The 14,822-nt window shown below is 44.2% G+C and overlaps 1 protein-coding gene across 1 annotated transcript in view; it reads right to left on the bottom strand.

Annotated features, from left to right (window-relative positions):
* The window catches only part of EGFL6 (EGF like domain multiple 6), a 131,531-nt gene that overhangs the window by 7,889 nt on the left and 108,820 nt on the right, over positions 1 to 14,822 (bottom strand). The window contains exons 9-10 of the mRNA XM_077296720.1: positions 14,538 to 14,615; positions 13,405 to 13,500 (exon numbers count right to left, since the gene is read on the bottom strand). Of these exons, the coding sequence (XP_077152835.1) occupies positions 13,405 to 13,500; positions 14,538 to 14,615 (174 nt within the window). The remainder of the gene's footprint in view (positions 1 to 13,404; positions 13,501 to 14,537; positions 14,616 to 14,822) is intronic.

The raw sequence follows: 14,822 nt of genomic DNA, 5'->3' as shown, positions 1-14,822 counted from the left end.
GTACAAAGAGAATCGCTAGTTCAGTTACCATCATGTTGTGAATTTGGATTCTGGGCTCCCCCGGTGGCCGCTTGTGGAATTGGACTTGTCATCCTTCTTCCTGTTTCACCTGGTTCCATCAGTAGTGGGTGTCGCTATTTAAGCTCATTTCTCTGGTGGTTTCTTGCCGGTCAACAATGTTATCTGATGCCTCTCAGTGCTTGTTCCTGCTTCTGACAACTACTAGATAAGTTGGACTTTTGTCCATGTTTTGTTTTGCCTATTTGTTCCAGTTCACAGCTGAAGTTTTGTTACTGTGTCTGGAAAGCTCTCGTTGATCAGGGATTGCTACTCTGGCGTTATGAGTTAATGCCAGAGTTTAAGGTAATCTCTGGATGGTGTTTTGTTAGTGTTTTTCTGCTGACCATGAAAGTATACTATCTGTCTTCTGCTATCTAGTAAGCGGACCTCAAATTTGCTAAGACTATTTTCCTGCTGCGTTTGTAGTTTCATCTGAACTCACCGTCATTATATGTGGGGGGCTACTGTCTTCTTTGGAATATTTCTCTAGAGGTGAGCCAGGTCTTATATTTCCCTCTGCTAGCTATTTAGGTCTTAGGCCAGAGCTGGGCATCTAGCGATAAATAGGATATGCTACCTGGCTATTTCTAGTTGCGCGGCAGGCTTAGTTCATGGTCAGTATAGTTCCATCTTCCGAGAGCTTGTCCCTCTATAGGCTTGCTATGATCTCTGCCTGCAGAGATCATGACAGTTTGACCGGCCCATAAAGTGTTAAAGACCCAGGTTGAGAAAGGAGAGTTATAAGAAGTCTGCTGGAATTTTTTTTTTTTTTTTTCTCCAGTCTGCCTTGCTGCAGTCTTTTTTCTCTCTCTCCTCCTAATCTCTGTATGCTCTGTGTGCACCTGACAATAATGGATCTCCAGAGTGTAACTGCGGGTTTGAATAATCTCATCACGAAAGTACAAAATTTACAAGATTTTGTGGTACATGCTCCGGTATCTGAGCCGAGAATTCCTTTGCCGGAGTTCTTCACAGGGAATAGAGCTAGCTTCCAGAATTTCCGAAATAATTGTAAGCTTTATTTGTCCCTGAAGTCTCGTTCAGCTGGAGACCCTGCTCAGCAGGTTAGGATTGTGATTTCCTTGCTCAGGGGTGACCCTCAAGATTGGGCCTTCTCATTGCCAGAAGGGGATCCTGCGTTACGCGATGTGGATGCGTTTTTTCTGGCCTTGGGCTTGCTTTATGAGGAACCTCATTTGGAACTTCAGGCAGAAAAAACTTTGATGGCACTATCTCAGGGGCAAGACGAAGCGGAAGTTTTCTGCCAAAAATTCCGTAAATGGTCTGTGCTTACTCAGTGGAATGAGTGCGCTTTGGCGGCAACTTTCAGAGAAGGTCTCTCTGATGCCGTTAAGGATGTTATGGTGGGGTTCCCTTTGCCTGCAGGTCTGAATGAGTCCATGACAATGGCTATTCAGATTGATAGGCGTCTGCGGGAGCGCAAACCGGTGCACCATCTGGCGGTGTCTATGGAAAAGACGCCAGAAAGTATGCAGTGTGATAGAATTCTGTCCAGGAGCGAGCGACAGAATTTTAGACGGAAGAATGGATTGTGTTTCTATTGTGGGGATTCTACTCATGTTATATCAGCATGCTCTAGGCGTACAAAGAAGCTTGATAAGTCTGTTTCCATTGGCACCATTCAGTCTAAGTTTATTTTGTCTGTAACCCTGATTTGCTCTTTGTCATCCATTGCCACGGACGCCTATGTTGACTCTGGCGCCGCTCTGAGTCTTATGGATTGGTCCTTTGCCAATCGTTGTGGTTTTAATTTAGAGCCTTTGGAGACTCTTATTCCTCTGAAGGGGATTGACTCCACCCCATTGGCTAATAATAAACCACAATACTGGACACAAGTAACCATGCGTATCAATCCGGATCACCAGGAGATTATTCGTTTCCTGGTGCTGTATAATGTACATGACGATTTGGTACTGGGATTGCCATGGTTGCAGTCTCACAACCCAGTCTTGGACTGGAGAGCAATGTCTGTGTTGAGCTGGGGATGTAAGGGTATTCATGGGGACGTACCTTTGGTTTCTATTTCGTCGTCCATTCCCTCTGAAGTCCCTGAGTTCCTCTCTGATTATCAAGACGTCTTTGACGAACCCAAGCTTGGGTCGTTACCTCCGCACCGTGAGTGCGATTGTGCCATAGATTTGATACCGGGTTGTAAATATCCAAAGGGTCGTTTGTTTAATTTGTCTGTGCCGGAACATGCTGCTATGCGGGAATATATAAAGGAGTCTTTGGAAAAGGGACATATTCGTCCATCTTCTTCTCCCTTGGGAGCTGGGTTTTTCTTTGTCTCAAAAAAAGACGGCTCTTTGAGACCATGTATTGATTATCGGCTTCTGAATAAGATCACTGTTAAGTATCAATACCCATTGCCATTGCTTACTGATTTGTTTGCTCGTATAGAGAGTGCTAAGTGGTTCTCTAAAATTGATCTTCGTGGGGCGTATAATTTGGTGCGGATCAGGCAGGGGGATGAGTGGAAGACCGCATTTAATACGCCCGAGGGCCACTTTGAGTATTTGGTCATGCCTTTTGGTCTTTCTAATGCCCCTTCAGTTTTCCAGTCTTTTATGCATGATATTTTCCGCGATTTTCTGGATAAATTTATGATAATATATCTGGATGATATTCTGATTTTTTCTGATGACTGGGACTCTCATGTCCAGCAGGTCAGGAGAGTTTTTCAGGTTTTGCGGTCTAATTCTTTATGTGTGAAGGGGTCTAAGTGCGTTTTTGGGGTCCAGAAAATTTCCTTTTTGGGGTATATTTTTTCTCCCTCTTCCATTGAGATGGATCCCGTCAAGGTGCAAGCTATTTGTGACTGGACTCAGCCCTCCTCTCTTAAGGGTCTTCAGAGATTTTTGGGCTTTGCCAACTTTTACCGCCGATTTATTGCTGGTTTTTCGGATGTCGTTAAACCACTGACTGATTTGACCAGACAAGGCGCTGATGTTGCTAATTGGTCCCCTCATGCTGTAGAGGCCTTTCAGGAGCTTAAGCGCCGTTTTGCCTCTGCCCCTGTGTTGCGTCAGCCTGATGTGAATCTGCCTTTTCAGGTTGAGGTTGACGCTTCGGAGATCGGAGCTGGGGCAGTGTTGTCGCAGAAAGGTTCCGACTGCTCCGTCATTAGGCCTTGTGCCTTCTTTTCTCGCAAATTTTCGCCCGCAGAGCGGAATTATGATGTTGGGAATCGGGAGCTTTTGGCTATGAAGTGGGCGTTTGAGGAGTGGCGCCATTGGCTCGAGGGGGCTAGGCATCAGGTGGTGGTATTGACTGACCACAAAAATTTGATTTATCTTGAGACTGCCAGACGCCTGAATCCTAGACAGGCGCGCTGGTCTTTATTTTTTTCTCGCTTTAATTTTGTGGTGTCATACCTACCGGGTTCTAAGAATGTTAAGGCAGATGCCCTTTCTAGGAGTTTTGACCCGGACTCTCCTGGTAATTCTGAACCCACAGGTATCCTTAGGGAGGGAGTAATTTTGTCGGCCGTTTCTCCTGATCTGCGGCGGTCCTTGCAAGAGTTTCAGGCGGATAGACCGGATCGTTGTCCGCCTGATAGACTGTTTGTTCCGGATGATTGGACCAGCAGAGTCATCTCTGAGGTACATTCTTCTGCATTGGCAGGTCATCCCGGAATTTTTGGTACCAGGGATTTGGTGGCAAGATCCTTCTGGTGGCCTTCCCTGTCACGAGATGTGCGAGTCTTTGTGCAGTCATGTGACGTTTGTGCTCGGGCCAAGTCTTGTAGTTCTCGGGCTAGCGGACTGCTGTTGCCCTTGCCTATTCCTAAGAGGCCTTGGACACACATCTCGATGGATTTTATTTCAGATCTGCCTGTTTCCCAGAAGATGTCTGTCATCTGGGTGGTCTGTGACCGTTTCTCTAAAATGGTCCATTTGGTTCCTCTGCCCAAGTTGCCTTCTTCTTCTGAGTTGGTTCCTCTGTTTTTTCAGAATGTTGTCCGATTGCACGGTATTCCTGAGAATATTGTTTCTGACAGAGGTACCCAATTTGTGTCTAGATTTTGGCGGGCATTCTGTGCTAGGATGGGCATAGATTTGTCTTTTTCATCTGCTTTTCACCCTCAGACTAATGGCCAGACCGAGCGGACTAATCAGACCCTTGAGACATATCTGAGGTGTTTTGTCTCTGCTGACCAGGATGATTGGGTTGCTTTTTTGCCATTGGCAGAGTTCGCCCTCAATAATCGGGCCAGTTCTTCCACCTTGGTGTCCCCGTTTTTCTGTAATTCGGGGTTTCACCCTCGATTTTCCTCCGGTCAGGTGGAATCCTCGGATTGTCCTGGAGTGGATGCGGTGGTGGAGAGATTGCATCACATCTGGGGGCAGGTTATGGACAATTTGAAGTTGTCCCAGGAGAAGACTCAGCGTTTTGCCAACCGTCATCGTCGTGTTGGTTCTCGGCTTTGTGTTGGAGATTTGGTGTGGTTGTCTTCTCGTTTTGTCCCTATGAGGGTCTCTTCTCCTAAGTTTAAACCTCGGTTCATCGGCCCTTATAGAATATTGGAGATTCTTAATCCTGTTTCTTTCCGTTTGGACCTCCCTGCGTCCTTTTCCATTCATAACGTTTTTCATCGGTCGTTATTGCGCAGGTATGAGGTACCTGTTGTACCTTCAGTTGAGCCTCCTGCTCCGGTGTTGGTTGAGGGTGAGTTGGAGTACGTTGTGGAGAAAATTTTGGACTCTCGTGTTTCCAGACGGAAACTCCAGTATCTGGTCAACTGGAAGGGTTACGGCCAGGAGGATAATTCTTGGGTCAATGCATCTGATGTTCATGCTTCTGATCTTGTTCGTGCCTTCCATAGGGCTCATCCTGGTCGCCCTGGTGGATCTGGTGAGGGTTCGGTGCCCCCTCCTTGAGGGGGGGGTACTGTTGTGAATTTGGATTCTGGGCTCCCCCGGTGGCCGCTTGTGGAATTGGACTTGTCATCCTTCTTCCTGTTTCACCTGGTTCCATCAGTAGTGGGTGTCGCTATTTAAGCTCATTTCTCTGGTGGTTTCTTGCCGGTCAACAATGTTATCTGATGCCTCTCAGTGCTTGTTCCTGCTTCTGACAACTACTAGATAAGTTGGACTTTTGTCCATGTTTTGTTTTGCCTATTTGTTCCAGTTCACAGCTGAAGTTTTGTTACTGTGTCTGGAAAGCTCTCGTTGATCAGGGATTGCTACTCTGGCGTTATGAGTTAATGCCAGAGTTTAAGGTAATCTCTGGATGGTGTTTTGTTAGTGTTTTTCTGCTGACCATGAAAGTATACTATCTGTCTTCTGCTATCTAGTAAGCGGACCTCAAATTTGCTAAGACTATTTTCCTGCTGCGTTTGTAGTTTCATCTGAACTCACCGTCATTATATGTGGGGGGCTACTGTCTTCTTTGGAATATTTCTCTAGAGGTGAGCCAGGTCTTATATTTCCCTCTGCTAGCTATTTAGGTCTTAGGCCAGAGCTGGGCATCTAGCGATAAATAGGATATGCTACCTGGCTATTTCTAGTTGCGCGGCAGGCTTAGTTCATGGTCAGTATAGTTCCATCTTCCGAGAGCTTGTCCCTCTATAGGCTTGCTATGATCTCTGCCTGCAGAGATCATGACACCATCAGTACTGTACAACCTAAATTTCTGTTATCTGTGACCTTGATCTGCTCATTGTCGTCATTTTCTGTCATGGCATTTGTGGATTCAGGCGCCGCTTTGAATCTAATGGACTTTGAATTTGCCAGGCGTTGTGGTTTCCCCTTGCAGTCTTTGCAGAACCCTATTCCTTTAAGGGGCATTGATGCTACACCTTTGGCTAAAAATAAACCCCAGTTTTAGACACAGGTGACCATGTGCATGGCGCCAGCCCATCAGGAAGATTGTCGTTTTCTGGTGTTGCATAATTTGCATGATGCTATTGTGCTGGGTTTTCCATGGTTGCAGATACATAATCCAGTGTTGGATTGGAAGTATATGTCTGTGACTAGTTGGGGTTGTCAGGGGGGTTGTCAGGGGCTTCATAGTGACGTTCCTTTGATGTCAATCTCCTCTTCCACCTCTTCTGAGGTTCCAGAGTTTTTGTCTGATTTTCAGGATGTATTCGATGAGCCCAAGTCCAGTTCCCTTCCACCACATAGGGACTGTGATTGTGCTATTGACTTGATTCCAGGCTGTAAGTTTCCCAAGGGCCGACTTTTCAACCTGTCTGTGCCGGAACATACCGCCATGCGGAGTTATGTTAAGGAGTCTTTGGAGAAGGGGCATATTCGGCCATCTTCTTCACCGTTGGGAGCGGAATTCTTTTTTGTTGCTAAGAAGGATGGCTCCTTGAGATCCTGTATGGATTATCGCCTCTTGAATAAGATCATGGTCAAGTTTCAATACCCTTTGCCTTTGCTTTCCGATTTGTTTGCCAGGATTAAGGGGGCTAGTTGGTTTACTAAGATTGACCTTCGGGGGGCATATAATTTTGTTCGTATTAAGCAGGGTGATGAATGGAAAACTGCGTTTAATACGCCCGAAGGCCATTTTGAATATCTTGTGATGCCATTCGGACTCTCTAATGCTCCATCTGTGTTTCAGTCCTTCATGCATGATATCTTCCGGAGTTATCTTGATAAATTCATGATTGTATATTTGGATGATATCTTGATTTTTTCCGATGATTGGGAGTCTCATGTGAAACAGGTCAGGATGGTATTTCAGATCCTTCGTGATAATGCTTTGTTTGTGAAGGGGTCTAAGTGTCTCTTTAGAGTGCAGAAGGTTTCTTTTTTGGGCTCCATTTTTTCTCCCTCATCTATAGAGATGGATCCGGTTAAGGTTCAGGCCATTCATGATTGGATTCAGCCCACATCCGTGAAGAGCCTTCAGAAATTTTTGGGCTTTGCTAATTTTTATCGCCGTTTCATTGCTAACTTCTCCAGTGTGGTTAAACCCCTGACCGATTTGACGAAGAAAGGCGCTGATGTAGCAAATTGGTCCTCTGTGGCTGTCTCTGCCTTTCAGGAGCTTAAACGCCGATTTACTTCTGCCCCGGTATTGCGTCAGCTGGATGTTTCTCTTCCGTTTCAGGTTGAGGTTGACGCTTCTGAGATTGGGGCAGGGGCCGTTTTGTCTCAGAGGAATTCTGTTGGTTCCTTGATGAAACCGTGTGCCTTCTTTTCTCGTAAGTTTTCGCCTGCTGAACGCAATTATGATGTCGGCAATCGGGAGTTGTTGGCTATGAAGTGGGCGTTTGAGGAATGGCGACATTGGCTTGAGGGAGCCAAGCACCGTATTGTGGTCTTGACTGATCATAAAAATCTAATTTACCTTGAGTCTGCCAGACGGCTGAATCCTAGACAGGCTCGATGGTCCTTGTTTTTCTCCCGTTTTGATTTCGTGGTCTTGTACCTTCCAGGTTCTAAGAATATTAAGGCTGATGCCCTCTCTAGGAGTTTTTTGCCTGATTCTCCTGAGGTACTGGAACCGGTCGGCATTCTGAAGGAAGGGGTGGTCCTTTCGGCCATTTCCCCTGATTTGCGACGGGTTCTGCAGGAATTTCAGGCTGACAAACCTGACCGCTGTCCAGTGGGCAAACTGTTTGTTCCTGACAGATGGACTAGTAGAGTGATTTCTGAGGTTCATTGTTCTGTGTTGGCAGGCCATCCTGGTATTTTTGGTACCAGAGATTTGGTTGGTAGGTCCTTTTGGTGGCCTTCTTTGTCGCGTGATGTGCGTTCTTTTGTGCAGTCTTGTGGGACTTGTGCGCGGGCCAAGCCTTGTTGTTCTCGTGCTAGCGGGTTGCTTTTGCCTTTGCCGGTCCCTGAGAGGCCCTGGATGCATATTTCTATGGATTTTATTTCAGATCTTCCGGTTTCCCAGAGGATGTCGGTTATCTGGGTGGTTTGTGACCAGTTCTCTAAGATGGTTCATTTGGTGCCTTTGCCTAAATTGCCTTCCTCTTCTGATTTGGTTCCGTTGTTTTTCCAGCATGTGGTTCGTTTGCATGGTATTCCGGAGAATATTGTGTCCGACAGAGGTTCCCAGTTTGTTTCTAGGTTTTGGCGGGCCTTTTGTGCTAGGCTGGGCATTGATTTGTCTTTTTCTTCTGCATTTCGTCTGCAGACAAATGGCCAGACCGAGCGAACTAATCAGACTTTGGAAACTTATTTGAGATGCTTTGTGTCTGCTGATCAGGATGATTGGGTGGCTTTCTTGCCATTGGCCGAGTTCGCCCTTAATAATCGGGCTAGTTCTGCTACCTTGGTTTCGCCCTTCTTTTGTAATTTTGGTTTTCATCCTCGTTTTTCTTCGGGGCAGGTTGAGCCTTCTGATTGTCCTGGTGTGGATTCTGTGGTTGACAGGTTGCAACAGATTTGGGCTCATGTGGTGGACAATTTGGTATTGTCTCAGGAGGAGGCTCAGCGTTTTGCTAACTGTCGTCGGTGTGTTGGTTCCCGGCTTCGGGTTGGGGATTTGGTCTGGTTGTCTTCCCGTCATGTTCCTATGAAGGTTTCTTCCCCTAAGTTTAAGCCTCGGTTTATTGGTCCTTATAAGATTTCTGAGGTCATCAATCCGGTGTCTTTTCGTTTGGCCCTTCTGGCCTCTTTTGCCATCCATAATGTTTTCCATAGATCTTTATTGCAGAAATATGTGGTGCCCGTTGTTCCCTCTGTTGATCCTCCTGCTCCTGTGTTGGTGGTTGATGGGAAGTTGGAGTATGTGGTTGAGAAGATTTTGGATTCTCGCCTTTCGAGGCGGAGGCTTCAGTACCTTGTCAAATGGAAGGGTTATGGCCAGGAGGATAATTCTTGGGTTTTTGCCTCTGATGTCCATGCTGCTGATTTGGTCCGTGCCTTTCATCTGGCCCGTCCTGATCGGCCTGGGGGCTCTGGTGAGGGTTCGGTGCCCCCTCCTCAAGGGGAGGGTACTGTTGTGAATTCTGTTCTTGGGTTCCCTCCGGTGGTTGTTGGTGGTATTGCAACTGTCCCTGGCTTGCAATACTGGTCAGGTGTCCCTGCTGATTGCAGGCCTGACTGGGGTATTTAGGGCGGCTGGATTCATTAGTCAGTGCCAGTTGTCCATTGTTCTTGGAGGGATTGCTTCTCTCTCTGGTTCCTCATGCTCTGCTGCCAATTCAGCTAAGATAAGTGTCTGGTTTTTTGTCTCTGTGCACACATGCAGTGTGCTTGTAATTCAGTGCAATTCATTTGTGTTTTTGTCCAGCTTAGACTTTGTTTGGATTTTTCAGTCATGCTGGATTCTCAGGAGTTGCAGATATACTTGCTATGTCTTTAGTTAGATGCAGTATATTTGTATTTTCTGCTGTGGATATTTTTAGGATTTTTATACTGACCGCTTAGAATTCTGTCCTATCCTTTTCTATTTAGCTAGAAGTGCCTCTTTTGCTAAATTCTGTTTTTCTGCCTGCGTGTGTCTTTCCTCTTATACTCACAGTCAATATTTGTGGGGGGCTGCCTATCCTTTGGGGCTCTGCTCTGAGGCAAGATAGAATTCCCATTTCCACCTATAGGGGTATTTAGTCCCCCGGCTGTGTCGAGGTGTCTAGGACGGGTTAGGCACACCCCACGGCTACTTCTAGTTGCGGTGTCAGTTTAGGGTTCGCGGTCAGTACAGATACCACTTACTCCTGAGAAAGTCTCTCATGCGGCTCCTAGGTCACCGGAACATAACACTTGACTATCCAATTTGTGACTGGGAGGTGTCAGCTGACTCCAAGTATTCACTATCCCGGATGATTGCCATGCTACTTAACTGAGCTGCTTCTCCCAGACCTCTGCCGGACAAACATTCAGCTTGTGAGGTTTGTGCTCCCTGTGCCTCGAGTTCAGTATGCTTGATCATTTGCTGCCTGACCTTGGACTTCGTTCTCACCATCCAACTGTTTAACCCCTTCTGATCTGATCCGTTATCCTCCTAGTATTCTATCCTTGGAACATGACCTGAACACGCTTTTGTCTCTTCCTTCTGTTTATGACATACTCTCCTGGCTTCTGACCTTGGACTCCTTGACTGTTCTGACTCACGGCTTGGCTGTGAGAAATGACTAGCGTCATACAAATAAGTAAAAATTGGCATGTGAATATGCATTCACCCCTTTTGCTATGAAGCCCCCAAAAAATTCTGATGCAAGCAATTACCTTCATAAGTCACATACTTTGTTGTGAAATGAAGTCCACCTGCATGCAATCTAAGTGTCACATGGTCTGTCAATACATACACACCTATTCTGAAAGGCCACAGAGGCTGCAACACCATTAAGCAAGAGGCACCACTAACCAAACAACACAATGAAGACCAAGGAGTTCTCCAGTCAGTGACAAAGTTGTTGAGAAGTGTAAGTCAGTGTTGAGTAATAAAAAACACATTCCAATATCTGATGATCCCGTGGAGCATCATCAAATCCATTATCATCAAATGGAAAGAACATGGTACCACAACATACCTGCCAAGATCCCTCAAGGGCTGCACACCAAAACTCTAAGCCTGGGCAATGAGGGCATTAATCAGAGAGCCAGCACAAAGACCAAAGGTAAACGTGAAGGAGCTGCAGAGTTCCCAAGCAGAGACTGGAGTATCTGTCCATACGATCACAATAAGCCATACACTCCATACAGATGGCCTTCATGGAAGAGTGGGCAGAAAAAAGCATTTACTTACACACAAAAATTGTAAGGCTCATTTTGAGTTTGCCAAAAGACCTATAGGAGACCCACCAAATGTATGAAGGAAGGTGCTGTTGTCAGACGAGACCAAAGTTTAACTTTTTGGTCACCAAGATGAACACTGTGTCTGGAAACAAACCAACACAGCTTATCACCCCAAAAACATCATCCCCACAGTGAAACAAGCATCACGCTGTGGGGATGTTTTTCAGTAGCAGGGACAAGGAAAATGGTCCAAGTCGAGGGGAAAATCGGTGGTGCAAAATACAGGGATATTGTTGAGCAAATGCTGGTTGAGTCTGTCAGGGATTTGAGACTGGGTTGGAGGTTCACCTTTTAACAAGACAATGACCCAGAGAATACCACTAAAGCAACACTCGAGCGGTTCATGGGGAAACGTGTAAATGTTTTTGAGTGGCCTAGTCAAAGCCCAGACCTTAATCCAAATGAGAAACCAATACCTTCACAAGCCACTGTACTGTATATCCTGGATTGTAGATCTATTCAAATTTCAGGAGTTTTCCTCTGCAGGATCTCTCACCAATTCAAATAATAACTGTTGAGTATGTACTTTTTATCTCATAAGTTTTGTAATTTGCAAGCACTGTCCTTTTTGTATATTAAATAAACATAAAATTTAATAAGTTTGTTCCTTGCTTTCTTAAATATACACACAAACTCATAGATGAAAATTATAGTCCAGGACTTGCGGACCTCATCGGATTCTGCACCCTGTGGACTGTGTGATGCATTACTCTTGTTAACTTGCATTCGGGTGCGCCACCGGCCGGGGCTGCCTGTTTGCTCTACAGCAGTTACACGTGCTTCATTTTTTCCTTCTCCAAGGACATCCATACACACCTACCTGTTCTTCCATCTCCAGCGGGCACAACTAAGAACTTTTCCGGACTGCAGAGCGGAGAGTAGGGCTAATACCTATTCCGGTAATTTGTATTACTCTTTACAACATGTGTTTTTTAACCAACTAAGAATTTAGCTGGAATGTATAGCGGTGAATGGGTCACTTACCTACTCTGTGAAATCTAGATTGTCCATTTTTATTGTAAATTTTTATTGTAGTTCCCTATATATATTGAATGTTTTTTTATGTGTATCCGGATACACATGGGCACATGTGCCTTAGTGTCAGGGTTGACTACACTAAGTCAGACTGACTTGTGAATTTAATTCCACACATTTTTTACCAATCAACTATTGCAGCCTAATTTGATTTCCACCCCAGAGCTTGCTACTCATTGTACATATACAGCCTTTGTATTATTGTTTCTATTTGTGCTCATCCACACATACACCTACTGTGTGGTCTATATATAAAAGTTTTTGCAATTTGGACTTTTTTTGTGGTTTCTACGAACCTCTGGAGAGGACACACTAGGAAAGGTATATACCTACTTATGGTTTCTTGAGATTGCTTGTTTCAATTTTGCACATGTTCGGCAGGGTGTGCAACATACCTGGTTGCAGCTTGCACCTTCCCCCACAGTTTACCCTTTTTTACGTTCTTTAAGCTATTTAGCGCAGGTGTCTCATATTGTGTGTCAATTTTCATGACATGTCATAGGCAAAATCATACACACTTAGGTAGGAGAAAAAAGGATCATCCCCGTGCTGCCGCAAGAAGAATTCCAAAAATTGTAGAGGTTTCAACGTGGTTTATTCTACGCGTTTCAAGGTTCAGGTGACCCCTTCATCAGGACATACCACAAATATTGGTGCATAAAATGAATATTGATACAATATTTGTGGTAAGTCCTGATGAAGGGGTCACCTGAACCTTGAAACGCGTAGAATAAACCACGTTGAAACCTCTACAATTTTTGGAATTCTTCTTGCGGCAGCGCTGGGATGATCCTTTTTTCTATTACCTAAGTGTGTATTTCAATCATGTCCTGCACTGACCTGTGGATCTGCAGCAGCCGCCATTAATATATGTCCTTAGTTCAATCTCACCAGGTGAGTAGTTCTCTTGGTGGGCAACTTTGTGTAACGTTTGATAAGACCCTATTTGCGCTTTTGTGTCTCCCCCCTTTTCTCTGAATAGGCAAAATCATAAGATATCTACCAGCAGAAGCCACTTGGAGTAAGATGATAATTAGCTATTATGAACTATGTAGAGCGACCACTATATGGCAACCAATACAGAAGGAACTTACTATAAAGGCAATCTGATACATGGCTGTAGGAAGATAAGCATAGGGCATAAGTAGAGCCAATCATCTCCGATTAATAGCTTCTCATATGTAAAGGTTATATACACACATCAATGAAAAGTTTAGATAGATATTCCCTGGATAGTGCATTAATCCACAGTTGCTGAAAATTATTTTTTTATTCATCCACATGTATAGGGAAATGGGGTTAAATCCACACCACCCACCCCCCCTGCAAAGGATCAGAGACCCCCATCTTTGCTCATCTACAGCTTCCCAGAGAAGTGCCATTTCAAAACTAATCAGAACATTTAGAAATCATCCTAGTATTGAAAAACAAAGCCCATGATGATAAAATAGGTATTATACAATGCACATACGATATTGCTTGTTACCTGCCCACATGCTCAGTAGACGCTATTTAACATTTAATAACCACTGAGTAGAAATGGCTACAGAATTTCTTCTGGTCACTAGTAACACTTTCATACCGTGGCTCCTATTTGTATGTTTCCAATCAAAGTCGTCTTCAGTCTCCTGTTTCCAATCACAGGCCCCACGATCAAAGCTGCAGTCTATAGACACCTCTAAACATATGGGAAAATGGAAGGGATAATCCCAGTTAGTATAATATATCCAATTATGCGGAGACTCAACATAAAATATGAGGGTTTTAAAAACCCAAGAACTAATGTGCCAATTTATTACATTCAATGTATGCAGAAGATAATGATGCAATTTTTACCGCAGCAGGAATGTAATTGCATGTGTCACTAGAGAGTTGGGGTCTTCTATTGTGAGGAACATTAGCGTATGTTTAACTGTTACTAAATGGATGCACTTATTAATTATGGACGTTTATATCTATTTAGTCATGTTTGCCTCACTTTCAAGAAGTTTGGTGCTGAATATTAGGAAAGGGAGAATCATCACCACCTAAATAAGGGGTGTACATAGCCTTGGGCTTGCCATGTATAGTTATAGTGATAATTCATCTTAAGGGGAATGTCCACTTTATAGTACCAATATCATGTTTTTCAGTATATCTGATATGTGATATGTGTGAGTTTATTGGAATGGTTAGAGCTCTGCTTTGTTATTTTCTTTTTTTCTTTCATGCATTATTCTTCATATCTATATGCGGGCCATGTGTAGCTGTGCATCAGAAGAATAGATGTCCAATCACAAGGACATATTAAGGAATTATTCTGCACAGAAATAATAAAAGGTAGAGCTATAATTTTAGGTTATCAGGCAGGACTGTTTGAATCAAACCTCATAGTGCACGGAGTATCAGATTAAATAAAGCGTAAACCACCTTAAAGGGAATCTGTCACCCCTAGGACCTATTAATATGGGCATACAGGTGATAGAAATGGTAAACAAGTCCTTCCTGTATCATATTAGAGGTCTTGTTGTTGAGAAATGGTATTTTATTTCTGTATGCTAATGATTTCTTCCAGGCTCCGGGTGTGCGGTACCTGGAAGTAATCCCTGCCTCCTGTCTTCCTGTATACCCATATTAATAGGTTATATACATCCCATGGGGTGACACATTCCCTTTAATTGATGAAAATCTACTGTGCTCTCTTTAACATAGAAAATATATTACGTTGGACATTACCTTCTGATTTTAGGAAAGTGTCCTTCTTATTTACGACACTTGACCTAAAAGCGGGCTCTTCTCTTTTAACCTGCAACGCTAATGGAAAAAGTTAAATATGTAATACCCATTGAAGAATTCACTTTTAGCCCTACCAAACCAAGTGAACAAACCTTCCACTATCACCCTATTGTATCTTTCAGCCAAATAGCTTTCCTTTGAGATTTGACAAAGCCTATCTAGTCAAAATGTAAGATAAGGGCTACCCAGCCAAAACAAGAGGATGACATTTTCGGGTATTATTTC

Source organism: Ranitomeya variabilis, chromosome 3, assembly GCF_051348905.1.
Source record: "Ranitomeya variabilis isolate aRanVar5 chromosome 3, aRanVar5.hap1, whole genome shotgun sequence".
NCBI classification, from domain to species: domain Eukaryota; kingdom Metazoa; phylum Chordata; class Amphibia; order Anura; family Dendrobatidae; genus Ranitomeya; species Ranitomeya variabilis.
Note: the sequence above shows the minus strand (reverse complement) of the source record. Positions and strands in the feature narration are given on the sequence as shown.